This window comes from Chiloscyllium plagiosum, unplaced genomic scaffold, assembly GCF_037043375.1.
Source record: "Chiloscyllium plagiosum isolate Xiang-an unplaced genomic scaffold, Cpla_swu_hap1 HiC_scaffold_17, whole genome shotgun sequence".
NCBI classification, from domain to species: Eukaryota; Metazoa; Chordata; class Chondrichthyes; order Orectolobiformes; family Hemiscylliidae; genus Chiloscyllium; species Chiloscyllium plagiosum.
Window position 1 is genome coordinate 29,755,693 of NW_028270155.1, and position 27,017 is coordinate 29,782,709.

At 38.1% G+C, this 27,017-nt stretch overlaps 1 protein-coding gene across 2 annotated transcripts in view; it reads right to left on the reverse strand.

Moving 5' to 3' along the window:
• wwp2 (WW domain containing E3 ubiquitin protein ligase 2) overlaps positions 1-27,017 on the reverse strand; it is a 204,434-nt gene that overhangs the window by 123,321 nt on the left and 54,096 nt on the right. For both annotated transcript variants that reach the window (XM_043706703.2, XM_043706701.2), the window contains exon 5: positions 1,045-1,182. In XM_043706703.2, the coding sequence (XP_043562638.1) occupies positions 1,045-1,182 (138 nt within the window). The remainder of the gene's footprint in view (positions 1-1,044; positions 1,183-27,017) is intronic.

The window sequence follows — 27,017 nt, forward strand, 5'->3', positions numbered from 1 at the left end:
TCTGCAGGGATCTCATCAACTTGTTGCTTAAGAAGTCTTAAGTATAATATTTTCATAGACTTTTGCACTGTTTTTCAAACATTTCAATGTACTGTAGCAACAAAAAAACTTAGTGGTGCTTCTTAGTTTATTTATGAATTGTATTCATGCTCCAATTTCTTTTTGGATTTCTAACAAATTTAGTGCATTCTTAATTCAACATGCAACCTCTGTGCAATATTATATGATACATTTATAAACCCAAGAAAATATTTTCAATATCTAGAAATGAAGATGAAAAGCTAGCATTTGTCATGAGACATGTCATTAGGATGAATTAAATTACTCCTGGAATGAAATTAGAGAAGCTGTAAATAACAGGTGACTAATTTCCTAAAGGAAAACATGGCTTTCATTTGGCTTAAGTCATTGTTATACAGTGCTGCAATGTGCTGTCAATAAAAGTCAATTAAGTATATACAAATATTTTTAAAAGATTGAAGAATTAGATGTTACAAGATTTTGATAAATGACTGTGCCAATGTAATTAAAATTTTCCTGCATTTTTTCAGCCAACCTAAAATTAACTTTCAATAAATACTAAGGTGAAAACCAAATGGAAATGACAAACATTAAACAAAATTTGATTGCTTGAAAACTAACTGTTTTGTAGTATAACATACACCAGAATACAGTAAGTTTACACAGAGCATTCCGTAGTGTACAAGTTGCTATTATTATATGCTTATAAATAAGAGCCATATTTTAAGACAGTAATAAAATTATGGTCATCATTTTCAAATCAATTTAAAACAAGCAATAGATAACACCTCAGACTTTGTGAAATTAAGTTATTAATATAGATTCATGAAATGGGATTTTGCAATTCCAACAAGAAACAATTACTTTTAAAGAACAAACTTACCCGTTTTAATACTAACTATAAAAACACACATTCTCATTGAAGAGCTGCAAATCAATTAAGAAGCATTAAGTAATTTCTTATGTATGACCCATCACCCTCAAACGAAGTATCAGAATGAACCATGTGTGTGCAGTACTTACTTTCTGTCATGATGGTGCCATTAGGCAAATTTCCCAAGTCAACATTAAGGCCATCCAGGCAAACAGTCAATTCACCGCTGCACACAACACCACTTTTGTTTCCCACCTGAAGGTTCAAATTTAGCTGAATGTTCTCCACTGTGAACAAGAAAAAGTTAAAGAAAAAAATGATTTGATTGAGTTTGTTATTTCTCTGCCACTCACAAGTGAGAAAATACCATGGGCAGTTTTCAGGTCACCAGGTTTCTGCAGACAAAGACCTTCTGTTAAAGTACACCTGAATTCAAAACTTTTAAGTGTAAGCCTGGATGCACTGAAACAGAGCTTTTTAAATGTTCCAATCTGTACTAATAAATATTTTGAGCAAAATGTTTTTATTATTCCTTTTCTAAATCCAAGGATGGACAGAATAGTCCTGCTCCTGCTTCTATTTTCTATGTTTCTCTGATTAGGAGAATGGAATTGACTTTATATTTACGGATTTTAAGAAAGTGCCTGACAAAAAAAAAATAAGGCTTATGGAATACCAAGGCTGATATTCAGTTGGTTTAAAACATAAGAAATAGGAGCAGGAGTAAGCTATTCAGCTCCTTAAGCCTGCTTTGTCATTTGATGTGATAATTGCTGATCTCATCTCCACTTCCCTGCCTACTCTCCATACACCTTTGACCCAGTAATAACTAAAAATCAGTCTATCTCCTTCTTAAATTTATTCAATGTCTCAGCATTCATTGCACACTGGGCTAGTGAATTCCACAGATTCACAGCACAGAAATAATTTCTCTTCATTTGTTTTAAATCTGCTACACCTTATCCTAGATGTAAGTTTGCTCACTGAGCTGGAAGGTTTATTTTCAGATGTTTCATCACCATACTGGATAACATAATCAGTCAGCTTCTGGTGAAGCGCTGGTGGTATGTGCCACTTTCTATTCGTGTTTTTAGGTTTCTTTGGGTGAGTGATGTCATTTCCAGTTCTTCTTCTCAGAGGATGGTAGATGGGGTCCAAATTGATGTGTTTATTGATAGAGTTCCAGTTGGAATGCCATGCTTCAAGGAATTCTCATGCATGTCTCTGTTTGGCTTGTCCTAGGATGGATGTCTTGTGCCAGTCAAAGTGGTGTCCTTATTCGTCTGTGTGTAAGAAGACTAGTGATAGTGGGTCATGTCTTTTTGTGGCTAGAGGATGTTCATGTATCCTGGTGGCTAGTTTTCTTCCTGTTTGTCCTTGCAAGGTATTTTCTAATTGAAATTCATTTAGCTTGTTGTTTCTACAGGGTCTTTTTAAGTTCATTAGCCGCTGTTGAAGTATGTTGGTATATTTGTGGGCTACCATGATGCCAAGAGGTCTGAGTAGTCTGGAAGTCATTTCAAAGGTGTCTTTGATGTAGGGTAAGTGGCAGCTTGTTTAGGTTTGTTGCTGAGGAATCAGCAGACTGTGTTTATTGGGTAACTGTTCTTCTTGAATACACTGTATAGGTATTTCTCGTCTGCTCTTCGTAGTTCCTCGGTGTTGCAGTGTGTGGTGGCTAGTTGAACTAATGCTCTAATGCAGCTTTGTTTGTTCGGGACGATTGCTTCTATAGTTAAGTGTGTGGTTTTCCTGTAGATGCAGGTTTCAAGTTCCATATTGAGTATTCGCTCAACCATGACATCTAGGAAAGGCAGTTTATTGTTGTTCTCCTTTTTTATGCATTTTATGCCAGCGAGGATATTGTTGGTGGTGTTGTAGGTTTCCTCTAATTTGTTTCATTTGGTGATGACAAAGGTATCCATGTAGCAGACCTCAAAGTTTGGGTTGGATGGTTGGGAGAACTGTTTCTTGAGCCTCTGCATAACTGTTTCTGCTACAAACCCTGATATTGTTGATCCCATGGGCATTCCACTGATTTGTTTGTAGGTCTTGTTATTGAATGTGAAGTGGCTGGTATGTCACAGGTCTCCCAACCACCTTAGGTCTGCTATGTGAATAACACCTTTGTCATCACCAAAACAATTTAGAGAAAACCTAAAACGCCATCAATAATATCCTCACTGGCATAAAATTCACAAAAGAGGAGAACAACAATAAACTGCCATTCCTAGATGTCACTGTAGCGCGAACACTCAATACGGAGCTTGAAACCTGCATCTACAGAAAAACAACACACTTAACCATAGAAGCAATCATCCCAACACCTACAAACAAAGCTGCATTAGAACATTATTTCAACGAGAGCCACCACACACCTCGCAGCATCGAGGAATACGAACAGAAGCGAAATAACTATACAGTGTATTCGAGACGAACAGGTACCCAATAAACACAGTCCGCAGACTCCTCAGCAACAAACCTAAACAAGCAGATACAACGTGTCCAGAAACCCTAGCCACTTTAACCTACACCAAAGACACTTCTGAAATGACTTCCAGACTACTCAGACCTCTTAACATCACGGTGGCCCACAAACAAACCAACACACTTCTACAGCGGCTAATGAACTTAAAAAGACCCCATAGAAACAACAAGCAAAATGAATGTCATTTAGAATATACCTTGCAAGGACTGTAAAAAACACTACGTTGGATGAACAGGAAGAAAACTAGCCACCAGGAAACATGAACATCAACTAGCTACAAAAAGACATGACCCACTATCACTAGTCTCCTTACACACATATGAAGAAGGACAATGCTTTGAATGGGACAAGACATCCATCCTAGGACAAGCCAAATAGACATGCACATGAGTTCCTGAAGCATGGCATTCCAACCGAACTCTATCAATAAACACAATCAATTTGGAATCATCCTCAGAATCATCCTCACCATTCTCAGAAAAAAATTGGAAATTACATCACCCATCCAAAGAAACCTAAACACATAAATAGAATGTGGGACATACCACCAGCGCTTCACCGGAGGCTCAATGATGATGTTACCTACTATGGTGATGAAACGTCTGAAATCAAATCTTCCAGCTCAGCAAGCAAACTTACATCCAGAAGCTTAAACTGAGCTTCAAACCTTCTCAAAAATCGCTAACACTTTATCCTAAAATCCTTTGTCCTGGATTGCCCCATGTGAGGAAAACCTTTTTCAACGTCTACTTTGTCAATGCCATTTACTGTTTTATGTATCGCAATTAGATCTCCTTTCATTCCTCTAAACTCGAAAGAGTTTGGACTGAACCACTCAATCTCTCTTCATTAAAAAAAAACCCTCATCTCTGAAAACAATCTGATGGACCTCCTCTAAACTGCCTTCAATTCAGCTATATTACTCCTCAAGGAAGGGGACCAAAATTGTAAACAATACGCAAGGTGCAGAGTCACTAATGTTTGAACATTTGAGGCGACACCTCCCTACTTTTACAATTGCCAACATTCCATTTGTCTTCCTTGTTACCTACGAGAAAGTGAGGACTGCAGATCCTAGAGGTCAGAGTCGAGAGTCGACATTTCGGGCATAAGAATCATTCCTGATGTAGGGCTTATGCCCAAATCATTGATTTTCCTGCTCGTTGGATGTTGCCTGACTTGCTGTGCTTTTTCAGCACTAAACTCTCAACTTATTATACCCGCATACTAGTTTTCTGTGATTTCTATACCAAGACACTGTATTTTCACTCAAATTAGCTAATAAGTTGTCTTTCAATTCTTCTGACCAAAATAGATGACCTCACATTTACTGACATTAAACTTCATCTGCCAAATTTTTGTCTATTCATCTAACCAATTTATAGCGATTTGTAAATCTCTGATTTCTTCACTGCAACTTAGGCTCTAATTTATTTTGGTTCAATCTACAATTTTGGCTAGATTACTTTCTCTCCCCGCATCCAAGTCATTGTGTAGATTTTAAATCGCAGTGGTCGAAGGACCAAACCCTGTGGCACCCCACTATGGTTCTTTTTTCAGACTTAAGGATGATAGACAGTGGTATTCCCTAATGATCAATACTAAGATATTTCTATTGCTGTTTATAATTTACCTGAATCTTGGAATATGGAAGAAGATTTTCAACTAAATTTCTAAATTCCACCAAACATGGAAGAGTGACAAACAGTGAGAATGATACAAATTGCTTGCAACAGAATATAAAAAGATGAATAAAATGGACAGACAAGTGACATAGCCAAGTTAATGTAGAGAATAATGAGGTGTTACTATTAACAGAAATGCAAGGCAGCCACATGATGGACTTTATGGTACAATTCTAAACAGAGTGTAGGAAGTGTCTAATACAGAAAGAGGCCACTTGAATCAACACATTCACACAGCAGTCTGAAGCAAACAACATCCTACCATGTGGCCTCAGTGATTTTACAAGAATTGCATCTTGACAAAAAATGTCCATTGCTTCTTAGAGGTCTACCAGACAAGATCTACAAATGCTCAAAATTAAACTAAAAACAGAACATGTTGAGAATGTACATCATATCATTTCGAGATGAAATAATGCAACTTTTACTTCTAAAGGTGTGCTATGAATTTTCACACCATTATATTTGCATTGTCATAATGCTCTTAAAAAGGTGAGTGTACAAAATGGATCAGGAGATTGAGGGATGTGTGGAGATTCTTTGAAAGTCTTGGTGAGATGTAAAAGAAACTGGTTATACATGACAAGAACCTACGTTCCAAAAGAATTATCAGCGAGTAAATTGCCAATCTGCACCAAGACTCGAGAAAGGAATGAAAGTAGTTGTTGGGAATGTCCACTAAATTCAGGGCAATAGAAAGCTTTCACAAATAAAACAAAGAATAGATGCTGGAGATCTGAGATCTCTTTCCCAGCTGCTTCTGGTTTTGACAAAAGGCGATTGGACTCAAAACATTAACTCTGTTTTTCTCTCCACATATGCTGTCAGACCTGCTGAGTTTCTCCAGCACTTTGATTTTGTTACAGAACTCTGTTTGATGGAGGTGTTTCAGCCCAATGATGAAAGAAGTTTTGAGGAATGAATGGGGTAATTGGAGTCTGATTTCAAGACAGAACACTTGGGAAACAGTAAGCAAAATATTAGGTTAAGAATGATTATGGAAAATCAAGCATAAAATTATTCCTGGAGGAAGACCAATTTTCAGTGAGTTAAAAAAAATTGAAATGAGTTAAAATGAAAACAGAAAAATGCTCATGATAATTCATAAGACTTGAATATAGGAAGCACAGCCAGAAGCAAACAAGAGGAGCTACAACAGAATATGTGTCAAAGGGTCACTGGACTCGAAATGTTAATCTTGTTTTTCTCTCTACAGATGCTGTCAGACCTGCAGAGTTTCCCCGGTACTTTGTGTTTCAGATTTACAACATCTGCAGATTTTTGTTTTTATTATATCAGAATAGATATGCTGGAATCTTGGTTGACATCAATAACTTCTTATGGAAAAGAAGAAACTTGTAATCCCAGTAATTTACTGAAAGAAATGAAGCCACAAGATTCTGTGGTTTAAAACAAACTAAATTTTACTATACAAGTGTAAATCAAAGCTAACACTAAATATTATCATCTTGGGTAACCGCATGTACTCTAAAATCTAAACACAAGTTAAACATGTATTAACAGGCAAATTATGTTCAATCATAAACTATAAATTACACAATAAATGGCATATACATCTAACAGAGATCTTACAAATTGACTTTGCTGTCCAGTCAGTCCCATATGTCATCAATCTGACTTCCCAACAAAAAAATTCAACTCTTCTAGGATTTAGCCAGATTTCCAGCTCACAGCAGCAATACTGACAACCCAAGTTGCACTGAGACAGACATCACAAAAAATGGATTGCCTGTTGAACCTCCTGAACTCCCATTCTACAGTCTGCATGCCGTAGATCACTGTTAGATTCAACCAACACAAACAGCTGTAACAATTGTATATTTGCCGAATTGTCAGTTTCTGGATTTAGCTTGTCTTTTTCAGCCTGCCCAAACAGCACCACTGGGACCATACTCATCTATGCTGATGTTTGTGTCCTTTCTATATACTTTCAACCAGTTTAAGTCCCTCCAGGCGTTTGATTTCCAATCTATGAGATCTTAGTTTTGTGTGAAAGTGGGAGTATCAGTTTCCTTCCCTCATTTTCCTTTTTGATTCCTTCATGACCAGTAGCTAACAGCAAAGACACCTCAAAAGTCTTTTACAAATTAAAATAGTAATCGGGTAATAATTAAGAAACTAATAAAGAAACTTCGTGAAAGCAGAGCATATGACAGAGGTCTCAGCAGGGTACTTTGTACCTGTCTTCACAAAAGGATGTTCCAAATGTAGCAGAGGAGAAATTGCTGACTGCCACAATCTTTCAACCCTCTTTAAATAGGAGGATGATAGAGGATTGCATATGCTACATGCCCATTTGAAAAAGATTAAAGGTGGATAAACATTGTAACTTAAGTCCAGTCTGGGGATAAAATTAATTGGCATTTGGAATTTTTAAAAACTGTTCATGGGATGCAGGTATCACCAGTCAGACCAGCATTTATTGCTCAGTCCTCATGACACCCAGGGTAGTTATTAGTCAAAGACATTACTGTGGGTCTGAAAGCCAGACCAGGTAAGGACAGCAGATTTCCTTACCTAAAAAGGTATTAGTGAACCAAAATAATTTTTACAACAATTGACGGTGGTTATTCCAGATTATTTTACTGAATCCAAACATCACCATTTGTCAAACATCTATCCCAAAGATATTAGCGTGACATCCAGGATTTCTGGCAAAGTAAAATTACCACTATACAAACATCGCCCCCCAAAATAAATTCTTAATAAATAAATCACTACAGATTTGGTTCTGGTAAATTATGCTTGATTGACTCAACTTGTTAAAATGTAGTTTCATAAATTCATAGAGTCATATAGCACGGAACACCCTTCAGCCAAACTTGTCCATGCTGACCAAGCTTCCTACACTGAACTAGCTCCTGTTTGCCTGCATTTGGCCCATATCCCTCTAAATGTTGCCTATCCATGTACCTATTGAAATATCTTTTGTAATTGTACCAGCCTCCATTACCACCTCCGGCAGTTTGTTCCATATTTGCAACACCTGCTGCGTGAAAAAGTTGCCCCTTGGGTCCCTTTTAAATCTTTCTCCTCTCACTCTAAATTTATGCCCTCTAGTTTTGAACTCCCCTACCCTATTCATCTTATCTGTGTCTCTCATCATTTTATAAATTTCTATAAGATCACCCCTCAGCCTCCTACGCTCAGGTGAAAAAAAACCCATCATATTCAGCCTTTCCATATATTTCAAACCTTCCAGTCTTGGTAACATCCTTGTATATCTTTTTGCATCCTTTCCTGTTAAATAACATCTATCCTATAGCAGGGCAACCAGAGTTGCACACACTGCTCCAAATGTGGCCTTACCAATGTCTTGTACAGCTGAAACACGACATTCCAACTCTAGTACTCAATGCTCTGACCTTCTTTACCACCTTCCCATCCATAAGCCACTTTCAAGAAACTATGTACCTGCAACCCCAGGTCTCTCTGTTCAAAAACACTCCCAGAGCCCTTCCATTAACTATGTAAACCCTGCTCTGGTTTGTCTTATCATAGAGTCATAGGGTCGGTTTCCTTGCTGTACGTCTCTTCAGTCCAACTCATCCATGCTAACCAGATATACTAACCTATTCTAGTCCCATCTGCCAGCACTTGGCCCATTTCCCTCAAAACCCTTCCTATTCATACACCCATTCAGATGCTGTAACTAAATGCTGTAACCATACTAGCCTCCACCACTTCCTCTGGTAGCTTATTCCATACACACACCACACCCTCTGCAGGAAAAAGTTGCTCCTTTAGATCCCTTTAAATCTTTCCCCTCCCATCCTAAACAGATGTCTTCTAGTTCTGGACTGTCCCAACCCAGAGAAAAGACGTTGTCTATTTATCTTATCCATGCTCCTCATGATTTTATAAACCTCTACAAGGTCAGCCCTCAGCCTCCAACACTTCAGGGAAAACCAGCCCCAGCCTATTCAACCTCTCCCAATAGCTCAAATCCTCCAACCCTGGCAACATCCTTGGAAATCTTTTCTGAACCCTTTCAAGTTTCACAAGATCCTTCCGATAGGAAGGAGACCAGAATTGCACACAATATTCCAAAAGTGGCCTAACCAATATCCTGCACCACTGCAACATGACCTCCTGACTCCTGTACTCAATACTCCGACCAATAAAGGAAAGCATACTAAAGGCTGCAAGGGAAATCCAGGAATTACAGACCAGTGAGCCTAACATTAGTGGTGGGTTGTTGGAAGAGATTCTGAGAGTCAAGATCGACACGCATTTAGTAATGCTTTTGATATTGTGTACTAGACTCTCAAAAAGTACCATACAGGAAAATTTAAATCCTTAAGAAAGGACAGTGAAATAACCTAGATACAAAAGTAGCTAAGGGACAGAAAGAAAAGAGTAGAAGTAAGCAATTCGTTCCCAGAGTGGACAGAAATATATAGTCGTATTTCCTCAGGCAATGTGCAACATAGGGGCAAGAGTAGTCATTCAGCCTCTCAAGCCTGCTTCACCAATCTAGAGATTGGGACTGATCAGTGTTCAGAATTAAAACCACAACTCTTTTTTAATCTATGTTAATGACTTTGTCATGCCTAGGCATAGTGAATATAATTTCAAAGTTAACAGATGAAATGAAACTTGTAAAACAATGAAGAGGTTGGCCACAAACATCAGGAAGATATAATCTGCAGTAATGTACAAACACCCAGCAAATGAAGTTTTGCACAGAAAAGTGTTCTCTTTTTGCCAAGACAAATGATGAAAGGCAATATGAACAGAACTGTTCAATTTTAAAGTGGGTGCAGCAACAGCAAACATGGATGCCGTGTTTAAGTTTGGAAGAAGGTAAAAGCTGAGAAGTTTGTTAAAAAATGGCATTTCCTAAACTAGTAAAATAGAGTGCAAAAGCAAGGAAGGCAAGCTAAACAAAAACTCATGCTCAGCTCTTCCTGGTGTTCTGGTCCTGTGGTACTAATTACTACTCATGCCAACCTTTGCTGTCAGTTTGTTCATTCAAAATTTTTGGTTCACACATTCCCTGTCCCCATTCACAGAGATGTGCTCATTCCTGAATGATGTTCACCATGTCTTAGGTGCCATTCTAACTGGCCTACTTGCGCCAATATTGTGTTCATGCCACTATCCTGATTCCCACTGGTTTCTCAATTATCACTATTCCTATTACCAAAATTACTTTTCCTTTCATGCTTTGAATACATCTTCTACTTACATGTCAAGGACTTGAAATGTCAGAAAGAAATTATCCATTGATAACGAGGAATACATTAAATAGCCTTGTGCCAAGAAGATCCATGCTAACCTCAAGAAAATTTAAATGAGAAATCTAGGACACAGAAATGTAGCTGGTCTATGTAGCCTTGATAACTACGACTCAAAAGTTGCATATAGACTGTGGACCACAGTTTCAATATCCGGCCTTGAACTATCAACCAGTGATTACCTGCAAATGAAAGATGAAAATGTTGCACCATCAACAGCAACATACCAGGCCAACTGCATTTGTGGCAATCAGAAATTATGGATCTGTTTGGAAAGGGTGCACGTGCATTATCTTCCATTCAAATATTTTCTGGATTATGTGCAGTCCAGTCCGTACTGTACCATGAACACATCACAGATCAAATTCATTGCCGTTATCTGCATCGCATTGTGGTTTCAGTCAGCTCTTAGAGGGTTCCACTAGATTTCAGACATAGGACATTTGTCAAATCTCTTTTTGCAATATTTTACTATTAACCTTTATTTCCAGTGAAATTTATTAGTGTAATTCCTCCATTTTTGAAGTATTCCACAGTTGTGCCACTTCCAAATTTAAACCTTGACTTGAGTTATTTTGGTTTCAGACAATTTTAAAAATAAACAATTTTGTTTTGTCTGCAATTAACTCTGACTTAATTTGCCTTGTTGGAATTTTAATAATTTGGAATTTAATTCAATCTTACTATTCTGTTGTAAGAAATGAGAGCAATTTTCATGCTATCTTTATGGGCTGCTCCTTCTTCTCATAGGATAACTCTATAGCTGTTGTTTAAAAATTTCCAAGAATAGAAAGTTCAAGACTAAGTTTGAAATATACACAATGTCTTCTGAAAAATAAAAGCCCAAAGTAAAACCATCTATTGTTAGTGAGTATATAAATTGTGTAATATCCATGTTTAGAGTATTCCATTTGTTCATCAGACCATCATTTTGCTACTTTTATCATATTTCCTCTGATTGAGATGCTCTAATCCTGTGTTATAGAAATATAACTTTCTTGTCAGATGGCTGTTAGTGCTTGTCCACAATGTACTTAAGAATAATTCCTCCAATGTGAGAACAACATGCTATATCGACAGTGTTCTAAATTGATACATGAATAATGTAAGTTTGTTCTTGGATTGTCTCGCTGCAATTATACATGGCTTTGGTGAGACCACATCTACAAAATTGCATGCAGGTTTGGTCTCCTTATTGGAGGAAGGATGTTCTTGCTACAAAGGCAGTACAGCAAAGATTCAACCAGGCTGATTCCCAAGATGCTGAAAATGTGTTGCTGGAAAAGCGCAGCAGGTCAGGCAGCATCCAGGGAACAGGAGAATCGACGTTTCGGGCATAAGCCGTTCTTCAGGAATCACTAAAACCTGTAATATTCTAACAAGACCAGACAGGGTACACTCAGGAAGGATGTTCTTGCTGACAGTAGACTCCAGACTAAGAGATTTAGATGAGGAGGAATTTCTTCACCCAAAGAGTGGTGGTCCTGTGGTGTTCGCTACGACAAAAGGCAGTCAAGGTCAAAAAACTGTATGATTTCAAGAAGGAGCTGGATATAAAAGTTGAGGTTAAAGGATATGAGCAAAAACAGGAACAGGCTATTAACTTGTCCAATTAGCTGAGATCATAACGAATGGCAGAGAAGGAATGAAGGGCTGAATTGTCTACTCCTGTTCCTACATTCTGTGTTTCTATGTGTAATGCTGACCTGGCCACATTCATTGCCCATCCAATACTGCCTTGCAGGTAGTGGTAGTTGGCACTCTTCTCAAATTTCCGCAAATTCTGTAATAGCTGTGGGGTATTTCCAAGAATGTCCTGGATTGATATGGATCACAAAATGTTGCAAGTGTTTTGGATATTCAAAGTTTTCTCACAATCATAAGCGTTTTTGTTCAATTCTCACCAAATTCATGCTGTGAAACAACGACTTCCATCCAATAAATCATGGCTGAATGAGTACATTAGCATGTACTGTATCATCTTAAAAGTGATGACAATTAGTAGTAACTGAATTTTTCCACAGGCCAAGCCCATCTGAATTGTCTTTAGATTTAGAAACATAAATGTGAGTAGCCTGCTTCCTAAAAAACTTAAGTTGAGCAGAAAATACCAGATCTTACAGTTTTTCCTCTAAATCATTTAAGGGTTAAAACTATCTCTGCACATTTCATTTTAATACATGGGCCAAGTTGTATTCTCGCAAACAATTAGAGACTATGTTATAATTTTACTGCAAAAAAAGGTCCACTAATTTATGAACATAAGTGTACAGCAGTGAGTGCAAGTTCAATAAGTTTAGAAAGAAACAGCAATACAGCTTTAATAGACCCTTAAGGACTGCTGAAGTAGAACCCTTCAGATGAACAACAGAGTGATTGTTCATTCATGCTTCCCGGTCTATTTTAGGTGATTGCGTTGACAAAGTAAAACCACATCCTGTAGCTGGGATGCCAATGATGACTATTTCTTGGTATAGATTGCTCAGACAATTAAATATTTTACTCATCCTTGGGAAACATTCTTTTATTTACAAGTTTATAATCTGGTTATCTTAAGTCCAAATAGCTTTAATGAGTCTGATATATATTAATTTGCAATCTTTACAATTTAAGCTCCTTATAAAACACTTTTCTGTCATTTAGTATTCACAAGAGTGTTATTGCGTTGCTCAAGACATGCATAGAACAGTATTACAACTTAGGTTGTTGGTCACTTAATGGTTGGTTGGCTGATTGCAGCTGAAGACAGTAAATAGGACACTAATTATTTTAGTGAAGATAGGAAAATACTTAGCAGGATAACCACTTTGATCACAACTGAAAAAGTGCTGATGGATGAGCAACAGCATAGTCAGTGGAAAAGGAGCTAACTGGGTTCAGGAATGTTGATCATTCCCACCACACCCTTGAGGTTTGAGTAAACCGACAAATCTCACTGAAGGCTCCCATTGATAATGGTAGTTCGCAAAGAATCCAAAAAAGTGAATACAGCCCTAATGTTGATGTAATTAAAAAATTCAATAGGATGCAAGCCAATCATACATTATGGTGGTAGTAAATAACCTTGACAATAGACAGGGGAGTGTACCACATGATAAATTTGACTAAATTTTTCTCAAAAGTTATTGAACTAAACAGAACTCAAACACATGACATAGACTCCAGTCCAACATTCAGGAAGGCTCATTGCAGAAACTGTAACTTTTGGAGAAAACTCAAGCAAGCGTAACTGTGAACTATTTCTTACTACAAACAACTGCTATTTACACTTCTTTGAAGTGATTATTGATCAGAAGAAAGGTGCACTTGCAATTATCCTGAACATAATACAAACAGAAAAAAAATCTCACTTGGCAGGACTTAAAGATTTATTCCCTAGTTTAACTTCCAAGTGACACTCTGAATTTGAGAAAGCATATGGTAAATTATAACAAATTGTAATTCTTCAGAAGAAACAGCCAATGTCTGTTCACAGCCTGAAATTCAACTCTCATCTGACATTGCAATCTGCCTGCCATATGTGTTTAAACGTACAGACAAAAAAAAAGTTGGCTGTGATTCTGTTAATCCAGATATGCTGGAAGACAGGCACATTCTCCTCCCCTTCCCCCATGAAAATGAATTGTGAGCACTGTTTGTCAAGTTACCATGAAACCACAATTCAGTTGACCAACAGAAGAGGTGACTAGAAACAGAGAAGGCAAGGACACAAATGAGTAAAAAATTTGGCATTCTTCTGAACAAAACTTTCTGTACAAAAAACAAACTATAGACATCAAGCTATCTTGTATACTATAGTAAAATGCACTAGCTGAAATTGAATTATTAAAGCATTTCACTTATTTTGAGTCACACATAACTTGACAGTAGTGCTGTTACATCAAGCTCAGTAAACAAAGAGCAGGTTATGCATTAATGAAATAACATTAATGCATAACCTGTGGGCGGCACGGTGGCACAGTGGTTAGCACTGCTGCCTCACAGCGCCGGAGACCCGGGTTCAATTCCCGCCTCAGGCGACTGACTGTGTGGAGTTTGCACATTCTCCCCGTGTCTGCGTGGGTTTCCTCCGGGTGCTCCAGTTTCCTCCTACAATCCAAAGATGTGCAGGTCAGGTGAATTGGCCATGCTAAATTGCCCGTAGTGTTAGGTAAAGGGGTAAATGTAGGGGAATGGGTGGGTTGCGCTTCGGCGGGTCGGTGTGGACTTGTTGGCCCGAAGGGCCTGTTTCCACACTGTAATGTAATCTAATCTAAAAAAAAAACATTTTTGGAAAGACAATTAACAACATTAACTTTTATAACTGCCCTACTTCAGTTTACATGCAAGAACTGTATATATCTATTTAACTTTTGCATTATGGATTTAGTTATATTTTACAGTTCGTACAATTCACTATCATATTTAGGCACTTATAGCAGTTTGACTTGAAATGCTAAAACTAGAAATTGTGTTCAAATGAGAATACAGACAATGTGCTTAAAACATTGGTTTGCACGAGCAATTTTATAGTCCAACTGTTTCTACCATTTCCACAACTACCTTTGAATAAGAACTCACTAAGTATCCAAACATTAAAATAAATAAAAATGTGTGTTACAGCAGTCATTAAATATGCCACGAGTCCCTTATTCGACACTTGCATCAGCTTTTATCTGTAACTTATGTAGATTCTTCAATCAAGCAATCCCACAATTATATATAGTTCCTACTAGACCAATTTACTTCAGCTACCTTTTTTTTGGAGCAGAGAACTGGCAGGAGCAAGCCACTCAGCCCCTCAGGTATGTTCCACCATTCAATGAGATAGCAACTGATCTGCAACCTCGCCCCAAAAGCTCACTTTTGCTCCATATCTCTTAATACCGTGCATTAACAAAAATGTAGCACATTTTAAAATTTACAATGAATATATAACATCACCCTCCATTTGCAGAAGCTCCAAATATTTACCACCCTTTGTGTGTAGAAATGTTTCCTAATTTCAATCCAGAAAGGTGTGGGTCTAATTTTCAATCCTGTCTCCTGGTTAAAGACTTTCCAGTGAGCAGATATGGCCTTCATTTATCTACTTTAATTGTGCCCCTTAATAGCTTGAAAACATACGTAAATCACCTCAAACTTCCAAGCTGCAAACAGTATCAACTGACGTCATTCTTCCCATAACGTAATCTTTGAAGCTTAAGTATTATTCTAGTAAATTCATACTGATGCCCTCTAATCTGATGAAAATATGTAAAAGTGTTCAATCACACAATCGCTAATTATCTTGCCACCCTATCTATGCTCCTCATGATTTTATACATCTCTATAAAGGTTACCCCCTCAGCCTCCGATGCTCTAGGGAATCTAGCCCCAACTTATATAGCCTCTCCCTATAGCTCAAACCCTTCAACCCTGGCAATAACCTCGTAAATCTTTTCTGAACCCTTTCAGGTTTAACAACATTTTTCCTTTTTGACTTGAATGTCACTAGTTTCAATAGAGTTATTTTTATCAAGTTAATCTTGAGCAACATTTCAGATTATTGGGATGTCCAGCAGCATGCTGATCTCTACCTCGATTATAAATACTGACTGGCTATTTCTGAAATCAAAACAGCGGACATAATTCATCAGGAGAGTTTGCTTTCTACTGTAAATCCTGTGGCAGAATCAAGACTTTCCAGACCAGGTGTGACACTGGTTTAATGCAGCTAAGTTTGAATTCAACCTCAGATTGATCTTAAACATTAGAAGTTAAAAATTCCTGAATACATTGCTCTATGAGGATAGGACATTCATTTTGTGCAAGAGTTTGATTCATTGGAAATTGGACCAAGATTAAGCAGCACTTTTTAAAATCAAAGTTATGCTTTCTTTACTTCAGCCTTTAATGTCAAAGAGAAAACTTTCATCCCAATCAGAATTGGAATGTAATAAAGGCATTAGGAATGAAGGGCACTCTTGCATCCACTGTGCCACCTTATCTCCAATAAAATCATTGTGATTTCATTTTTATTTGTATTCTTGAAAAAAAACTACAATGATGTTTAACTTACTGATGACTTAAACACACCATGCATTAAGACACGATCGTCCAAACACAATCTATTTGCTCCATCATTTAAAGATGGCATATAAACTTAAGTTTTGGGCAAGTCATCTGAGCCATTAACAGGGGCAGAGTGACTGAATATTTGGACAGGTATGAGCCACTAGAAAACCAGCATGGATTTGCAACAGGAAGTCATGTTTAACAAAGCTAGTTGAATTTTAAAGGTGGTAATAAAGAGGTAGAGGAGAGATAAGACATTCAATGAAGCTTCACTCTTTGACAGCTCTCGAGAAGTTAGGTTGTCCCATTCTCCTGACTTCTCCCCATACACCTGCAAATTTTCTTTGTAACAATCCAATGCCCTTTACAACAATTAAAAATGCCTCCACACACTGGCAATGCATTCAGATCCCTAACCATATACTCAGTAAAAATATTTTCCCTTCTGGCTCTTGATTCGTTTCAATGGGAAAAGTTTATCGTGCTCAACTCAGTCCAGTGCTCTCAGGATCTTTAACATCTCCATCAAATCTCTCACTTTTTTCTTCCCAAAGAAGAATAATACAGCTTTTCCAATTTGTCCACATAAATGAAGTCCCTCATTCTTAAATTTTTTCTGATTCTTTCTAATATAAAATCTTTCTGGAAGTAGTGTCCAGGATTCAACTCAGTGCTCCAGTTGAGGCCCAATGTTTAGAAAGATTCAATAAAACCTACTTGCTTTTACACTCTATATCTCAATTTTAAAAGTTTCGGACTATAATAAGCCTGCCCTACCACCTGACAGACATAAAGGCCCACATCTTTCTGTTCCTACAGCCTCTTATGTTGTCACACTTCCTTTCTTTCTCCCAAAACATATCAATTCATATGACACTACTTTAAAATTCAGCTGACATCTGCACATTGTATCAATCTGTTCACAGCTTTGTCAATTCTTTCACTACTCTCCTCATAGTTCACAATGCTTCCAGATTTTCTCATCTGTAAATTTTAGAACAGTAACCTGCACAATGTCACAAATGTGATTGGAGGAATGCAATGTCACTCTAGCTCCACTATTACACAGGCTGCAACACAAAACAAAGTGTTTTCTTTCAGTGACCACGATGATCAATTAACTACTTTGTCTATATCAGTTTTAAAGAAAAAGACCTACCAATCAAGTTTCTTAGCAAACATAATCACAATTTTATTATTAAAACAAAAACAAAATTCAATGGAGGTTCATAGTTCCTTGAAAGTCAAGTCCCAGGTAGATAGGATCGTGAAGGTGGTGTTATGGACCAGGTCAGAACCCCTCAAAACATTTCAAGAAAATAACCCAGACCCTAATTTTTCCAATCGTTTTAAGCAGGTGTAGAGTGGATATTTCAGGAGTGATGTAGCTGGTCCAACCACTCAGTTTGAAACAAAACTGAATTTATTTAACCACAAACAAAAGAAAACCGAATTTAGAATAACTACTACTTGAAAACCTAACCAACACAAAAACACAATTTAATGATGCGGTTCCAAATATTTGCAGCATCCCCATAAACACCCAATTGGCAAAAAGGCAAATTCAAATACAGGTTTTACAGGAGAGAGATTGCAGGGAGAGAGGGGATCAGCGTGGAACTGCTTCTTTGGGAATTCAGCAGCTTTTCTGGGTTCCCAGCCAAACTTTGACTAGCAGCTGCAAATAAAACAGTTTGCTAAAACCAAACCAAACCCTGAACTGACAGAACTGGCCACACCCTTTTCACTGTACAAGTGTTTTAAAAAATCACTTAAAAGCTTCTTCAAGTAGGTATTTCCAGACATATTGGAAACCTCTGTCTTTACAATCCCTCTGAAAAAAAACTAAGGACAGAATAAACTCATTAAAGGAGCAGTACTGTCAGAAGGGTGTTTGGGATGCTTGCCCTTATCAGTCATTGCTTTGAGTATAGGAGTTGAGAGGTCAGGTTGCGGCAGTACAGGACATTGGTTAGGCTACTTTTGGAACATTGCACATTATTCTGGTCTCTCTACGAAAAGGAAGGATGTTGTGAAACTTGAAAGTGCAGAAAAGATTTACAAGGATGTTGCCAGAGTTGGAGGATTTGAGCTATAGAGAGAGTTTGAATAGGCTGGCGTTATTTTCCCTGGAGCGTTGGAGGCTGTGGGGTAACCTTAGAGAGATTCATAAAATCACGATGGGCATGGATAGGTAAATAGACAAGATCTTTTTTCCAGGATGGGGGATTCCAAATCTAGAGGGCATAAGTTTAAGGTGAGAGGAAAAATATTTAAACAGGACCTAACAGGCAATTTTTTTTCAGACAGAAGGTGGTATTGTGCATGGAATGACCTGCCAGAGGAATAGGGGAGTACAATTACAAAATTTAAAAGGCATTTGGATAGTAAATTAATAGGAAGTGTTTAGAGGAATATGGGCCAAATGCTGGGACTAGATTTATTTAGGATATCTGATCAGCATGGACGAGTTTATTTTCTGTTCTAAAACCCAATTTTATATCCACATTGAGACTATCCCTTTAATTCCATGGGCTTCAATTTTGCTGACAATACTGTATACATTATTTTACCAAATACCATTTGGAGTCTACATACATGGTGGGAATCAGAAAATATTTTTGCACAAAGAGTACAAGAAATTTGGAACTGTCCCCCACAAATAGCTATTGATGGATGGCAAATCAACAGAAAATCTCACAGATCCCTAATTTGTACCTATACAGAGTTAAATACGTTTGTTGCTAAACGAGACAAACCAAGTCACAAAAGCACGTACAAGGGTGGATGCCAAAAGGATGAATAAATTGGTTTCAAGAGGTTTGAAGGAAGAAAGGTGTCGAGGCACATGAAGATATAAGAAAGGAACAATGGACACTAGGGCTTCAGTGGCTGAAGTTATGTGGCTGTCAATGAAGTTGAGTTTGAAATCAGGGATGTCCAAGAGCCCAGAATTCGATGAATGCAGGGATAAGAAAGATTAAGGGAATGAAGTGATTTGAAAACAAAGACGAGATTTTTAAAAATCATGTATTTGCTTAACTAGAAGCTAATGTAAGTCAGTGAAAATGGTTGGTGGGTATACAAGACTTGGTAAAAGTAAGGACAGGTATAGCAGAGCCATAGATAACTAAACTTACACAGAAAGAAAGATGGGATTTCAGTCAAAAATGCACTGGAATAGGCAAGTCTAAAAACAACAAAAGACATCAATGAGGCTTTCAACTGAGATGGAGTAGTGGTGGGTGATGGTAACGGTGAAATTATGCTATTTATGCAAGCAAGAAAAGTAGAGTCAATTGCTCGGGAATAGGAGTTTTGGTGAACAAAGACAATGGTTGTTTCCCCAAAATTTGGATTAGTACATTTTTCTTAGACAAGGGTTTAGGAGTAATGAAACCAAGGTAAGTCATAAGAACATAAGAATTAGGAGGAGGAGTTGGCTGTCCGGCCCTTCGAGCCTGCTCCGCCACTAATAGGATCATGGCTAATTTTTTTGTGGACTCAGCTCCACTTACCCGCATTTTCACCACACCCCTAAATGCCTTTATTTTTCAAAAAAGTATCGACCTTAGCATTAAAAGTGATTACTGAAGTAGCATCAACTACTTCCCTGGGCAAGGAATTCCATTGATTAACAACCTCTGGGTGAAGAAGTTCCTTCTCAGTTCAGTTTTAAACCTGCTTCCTCTAATCTTGAGGCTATGCCCTCTTGTCCTAGTCTTACCTACCAGTGGAAACATCCAATCTATTTCTATATTAACGATTCCCTTCGTAATTTTCTATGTTTCCAGAAGATTCCCCCCCCCTTATTCTTCTGAACTCCAATGAATATAATCCCAATCTACTTAGCCTCTCCTCACAAACCAACACCCTCAACTCTGGAATCAACCTAGCGAACCTCCTCTGCACCTCCTCCAGTGCCAGCACATCCTTTCTTCAGTAAGGAGACCAAATATGCACACAATACTCCAGGAGTAGCATCACCAGCATCTTGCACAGCTGTAACATTACCTCTCTGCTTTTAAAGTTGAAACTTTATTGCTGGAACAGCACAGCAGGTCAGGCAGCATCCAGGGAACAGGAGATTCGACGTTTCGGGCACAGGCCCTTCTTCAGGAATCTCCTGTTCCCTGGATGCTGCCTGACCTGCTGTGCTGTTCCAGCAATAAAGTTTCAACTTTGATCTCCAGCATCTGCAGACCTCACTTTCTCCTCTCTGCTTTTAAACTCAACCTCTTTAGCAATGAAGGACAAAATTCCATTTGCCTTCCTAAATACTTGTTATACCTGTAGACCAACCTTTTGTGATTCATGTACAAGGGCAGCCAGGTCCCTCTGCAAATCAGCATGCTGCAACTTTTTACCATTCAAGTAATAATCTATTTTGCTGTTACTCCTACCAAAATGTATGACTTCACATTTACTAACATTGTATTCCATCTGCCAGATCCTTGCCCACTCACTCAATGTTTCTATGTTCCTCTGCAAAGTTTCACAGTCCTCTGCATACTTTGCTCTGCTACTCATATTAGTGTCATTGGCAAATTTTGACACTGTACACGGGGTCCCCAACTCTAAATCATCTATATAAATTGTAAATAATTGTGGTCCCAACATCAATCCCTGAAGCACACCACTAGTCACTGATTGCAGGCCAGAATAGCACTCCTTTATCCCCACTCTTAACTTCCTGTCAGTCAACCAATCCTCTTCCACACTAATACCCTACCCCTAACACCATGCATCCTTATCTTATGCAGCAGCCTCATGTGCGGCACCTTATCAAGGCCTCTTAGAAATCTAGGTACACCACATCCACTGGGTCCTCGTTATCCACCTTGCTTGAACTGTCTTCATAGAACTCCAAAAGATTTGTGAAGCATGACCTGCCCTTCCTGAACCCATGTTGCGTCTGTACAATGGGACAATTTCTATCGCGATGTCCTGCTATTTCTTCCTTGATAATATATTCAAGCATCTTCCCCACTACAGAGGTTAAGCTGACTGGTCTATAATTCTCCATCCTTTGTCTACTTCTCTTTTTAAACAGTGGCATCACATTTACTATTTCCCAATCTGCTGGGACTGCCCAGAGTCCAGCAAATTTTGGAAAATTAATGCCAGTACACCTGCTATTTTTCCCGCCATCTCTTTTAGTACCCTGGGATGCATTCCATTAGGGCCAGGAGACTTATCTATCCAACATTAACTCAAACTCGAACTCTTCCATAATAATAATTATTTCCAGGTCCTCACATATCTTTGTCCCTTCATCACTTACTGCATATTATTAGTATCCTCCACTGTGAAGACTGATACAAAGTACCTGTTCAGTGCCTCAGCCATTTCATCATATCCCATAACTTAACTGCCACTTCTCATCCTCTAAAGGACCAACATTTACTTGAGCGACTCTTCTTCGTTTTATATATTTATAGAAACTTTTACTATCTGTCTTTATATACTGTGCTAGTTTTTCCTCAAACTCTATCTTACTTTTCTTTATAGCTCTTTTTGTGGCTTTCTGCTGACCTTTAAAGGTTTTTCCAATCTTCTTGACTCCTGCTGATTTTGGCCACTCTGTATGCCCTCTCTCTCACTTTGATAGCCTGCCTTATTTCCTTAGATACCCATGGCAGATTACCCCTCCTCTTAGAGTCCTTCCTTCTCTCCGGAATATACTTTTGCTGAGCACTTCGAAAAATTTCTCTGAAGGTCGTCCACTGCTCGTCAACAGTCACACCGTAAAGTGTCTGTTTCCAGTCTACTCTAGCCCGCTCCTCCCTCATTCTATCGTCCCCCTTATTCAAGCACAGTACCCTGGTATAGGATTTTATCGTCACACTATCCAGCTGTATTTTAAATTCAACCATACTGTTATCATTCCTTCCAAGAGGATCATTGACTATGAGGTCATTATTCCTGTCTCATTACACAAGTTTATAGTCCTAGTGACCATACTATTTATCCTTTTCGCTAGAACACTGGTTCCAGATCAGTTCAGATGGAGACCGTCCCATCAGTACAGTTCCAAAACTCAATGGGTCGCACAAGCATAATGGCCTCGACAGCCTATTCTTGCTCTTACATTCTCTTATCATACTTTATCAAAGTAGGAGAGTAGGAGAAAAAGAAAATATTAAAAATGTTAGTGACAAATTAATATTGAGATTCAAGAAGTTTCAACAAGGAACAATTCAGAAAGTTCTGATACAGTTATTTACAGATGTTGTTGGAGATGGCACACACTGCAACCATATCCCAAAGTCAAAATATTCCCTTAATCAGAGTCAGCAAACATACCAAACAATTCAAAAACAATAAACCAATCCAGGCATAACTGTATTGAACAAAAACAACATTCAGTGAAGACTAGAAACAGATCACTGTTTTTATTGTCTTGGAGAAATACAACAAATTGAGAAAATACAGTTCAAATTGTGAAGGCAATGGACAGGCAAAATAAACTAAATTGCAATAAAACCTGAGAACCTAAAAAGCATTTTATTTGTAAAAGCCATTGCTGAGGCAGGTTACTAATGTGTCTTCCAAACCATTATTTCTTCTGCACCTTTTAAGTGCTGAAGGGATTTAAATGGGTTTTTGAAAAGCACAGTCATCACAAAATATACATTAAGAAATGTTATCCATTGAATTGCAATTCAGTCTGCTAGCACATAAAGGATCATTGAAGCTGTGAATATCTGTACAATTATGAACTGCAATATGCATATCTGTAGCCAGTTGTATACGAGAAATGGGAATTACTGGCTAGGCCAAGTGCAGCCTACCTTCTGAAGATTACAGTCTCAAATTTGGTCTTTAAAGGACTCTCACATAAGGTAATGTTAAGTAAGCTGACCATTGCACAAGGAGCTCCTGTTCATCTGAATTCGAGTACAAAGGAGAATTATTCAACAGTTAGGCTAAGAAATATAGTAGCCAACTTGATAAACATCGTGAAAGTTTCATATAACAGTGATATATTATTGAACACTGTAAGGTGTTGACTCGGAGGGCAGACTGACATTGTAGGAGCTGAATGAAGTACTCACAGTCTCCATCCAGTTGCTGCCTTCTTACTAGAGTTGATCTGATACTACAGTCACTTAATAAAATTCTTTTGGGAACAGTCACAATATAAGACTGTACTATTGCACAAACATGGGCTTCTACTTTGAATGCCTTCCTCTCCTATGCATTGAGGAAGTGCTGTATCAGAGGTGCCATCTTCCATGAGGAGTTAAACTGACCTTAGGAACCTTTTTATTAGAAATGGAGATTGGCAAGTCATGTCTTCTCGGTAGAGATAAAAATCCAATAGAATTATTTAAAGTGCAGCAGGAGTGCTCTCTTAACATCCTAACTAATATTTATCCTTCAAAACAATCCCAACACAGATTGTTTGATCATTTCTTCTGTGGTACCTTGTTAGTTAACAATGCAGCTGCATTTCCTACAATAAAATAGTAATATAGATTAGATTACTTACAGTGTGGAAACAGACCCTTCGGCCCAACAAGTCCACACTGACCCGCCAAAGCGCAACCCACCCAGACCCATTCCCCTACATTTACCCCTTCACCTAACACTATGGACAATTTAGCATGGCCAATTCACCTAACCTGCACATTTTTGGACTGTGGGAGGAAACCAGAGCATCCGGAGGAAACCCACGCAGAGCATCCGGAGGAAACCGATGGGGAGAATATGCAAACTCCACACAGTCAGTCACCTGAGGCGGGAATTGGACCCGGGTCTCCGGCGCTGTGAGGCAGCAGTGTTGATCACTGTGCCACCATGCCACCCAATATATTTCAGAATGTTTAATTCACTGTGAAGCACTTTGGATGTCCCTGGGTCATGAAAGATGCTACAATGAAAGAAAGAACTCATGTTTATGAATAATTTAATTTTATGGAGATTATTAAGTTAAAATGCAAAGTTTTCATATGATAGCCGATCACAAAGCCATTCTAAACTAATCCAATCTTGCCTTCCATGCACAAAAGATTTTTTTTTTCAAAGTATAGGGCTCCCTTTGCTCTAGGTGGAAGATAAAATAGACAAGGCAACCAATTTTTCAAGTATGTATCTGCAACATTACAGTTAAGAGGTAAAAACTAGGCAACTAACGTGAAAGAAATAATCTGTATTTCATATAACATACTGCATAAGCATGTCAGCCCAAAGTGCTTCACATCTATTTAATTACTTTTCTATTGTCGTCACAGTATGATTTAGAATATGCAGCAGCCAATTTCAACATAGCATGCTTCCATAAACAGAGATATGATAAACATCAGATAATCAGCTTTTGTGATGGCAATTGAGGGTAACCAGTAGCCATCCAGAATAGGAAAGGACTTTTACAGCACAATTATTATAGAAGGCTGATCAATTAACTACTGTGCATTGAAAAGTGTGCAGTGTTATTATAACAAATGCTTGTTCTCAGTCATAGAGACAAACAACATGGAAACAGTTGAACCAGTCCACTTCGATCATGTTCCCAAACTAAACTAATCCCATTTGCCTCTGTTTAAAAGTAGTTGTTTGGAGCTGTATGCTGTGAAATATAGAAGAATAAGAAGCAATCTTATTAAATGCACATGATTCTTAGGGGATTTGACAGGATAGGTGTTGAAAGGTGAGTGTGTCTCAGACCAGACAGCGTAATCTCAGAGGAGAATTAGAATTCGAATTCAGTTGATGGTCACATCTACTCACATGCGTGCAGTGAATAGTTTACAAAGCCACCACTTATGGCGCCATCATTGGTACCTAGGTGACAGGATTTTAGGAATAAATTAGAAAAATAAAGAAATAAAAAGTTCAGTATTACAGTTCTTCATGCCATCTTCGGTACAAGGTACCTAGGTACAAATTCTTAGGAATAAATTAGAAAAATAAATAAATAATAAGGGGGCTCATGCACACTTAAGACAGTGATGAGGGAATTTCTCCTCTTAGAGGTATATTCAAGGCTAGGAGACACATTTTTAATCTGTAAGAGAATCAAGGCTTATTGGGACAAGGCAAGAAAGTGAAGATTATCAGATCTGCCATGATTTCATTGAATGACAGCAGATCTAGTGGACTGAATGGCCTACTTCTGAATTTTGAAGCTAACAATGTAATGGAGAAAGAGCAGACAGTGCTGACAAAGAAAGACTTGGTATTTGGAGATATTTCTGGCATTTATGAGGAACAAATCTAGGAAACTGTATTAAATAAATAAGATGGAACTTAATATTCTGCTGTCCAAATATCCTTACCTGTGAAGTTGACTACAAAGGACTTTGCATAACAGAAGGTCACTGGGAGGAAACTAAAGAAAGATGGACAATTTCTGGGCAGGTTCAAACTTTATGGCCAAAACAAAGAACTCAGCATATTTTTGGATATTTGATTTTAAAGAACAACTTCACTGGACAAAATATAATCTATACAATACAGGTCCATCTCTAAATAGGATCTGGCTGTTTTTGGACCAATGTATGAAGTACTTCAGGCAACATTTAAGCATTATATTGCTAGAAACATTTGAATTATTTGTTTTCTGGGAGTACAGTAGCAAAGTGCTTGGTTTAAATGCTCTTTTCCCATCTTTCTCAGCCCATTAAATCAAATCATTTTTACTGTGTGTCCATTTTATATCTGTAATTCTGAGTACAAATGAACTTACAGCATTAAGCTTAACTTTTTGAGTAAATCATCAACTTGCCCTCTTGTAAATCACAGGTCAAAACAAGCTAAACACCTGAGCACATGTTTGTCCACACAAAGTTTCATTCATCCAGGATACCAGCAATAACTCTCTTGTTCTCCTTCAAAAGAGTGCCCTGGGATCTAGTAAACCCACCTGAGGGTGCAGACAGATTCAGTTTGGACTGTGTTTATTTGTGCAGAGGGAACAGCTCTACACGTACAGAGCAAATCATAGTGAATTATTCTTGAACTTTATCATTTGCAACAAAACAACTTTTAAATTTTAAAGTTTACCAAAATTACCACCCAACGTGGGATTCAAGACTATGGCTTTGGGCTAAGAGTCCTGAACTACCAATGGACCTAGCTGGGAAATAGCTCAACAAAGTCTTCCCAACTTACTTCAGAGGATTTGTATTTAAACAACATCTGCGATGCTGTGTAAATTCAGCCAGACCTCGGCCTTATTGTTGGTCATAGATTTGAACTGAGATTTGGTGCTCTGCAGCCGTGGGTACCTATCATGCAGAAACAGACAGGTAACATATACAAGTGGCCACAATGTGAACTAAGTATGGACGTGCAACCGTTCCTGACTCCTTTTCGGTCAGCAACAGGATTTACTGTTTATATCTCATCTGGAAAACATCAACTCTAACTCCAATAATGTAGCTCAGAATTTATTTTTGATCAAATCTTGGAATGAGATTTGAAAACATTACTTCCTACTCACTGATGAGTCAAATGAGTCATCATCGAAACCAAACAATTATAAATAGGCAAGAGTCAAGATTTAACAATTATAAAGTCATAGAGTCATAGAGATTACCAGCACGGAAACAGACTCTTCAGTCCAACCCGTCCATGCCGACCAGATATACCAACCCAATCTAGTCCCACCTGCCAGAACCTGGCCCATATCCTTCCAAACCTTTCTA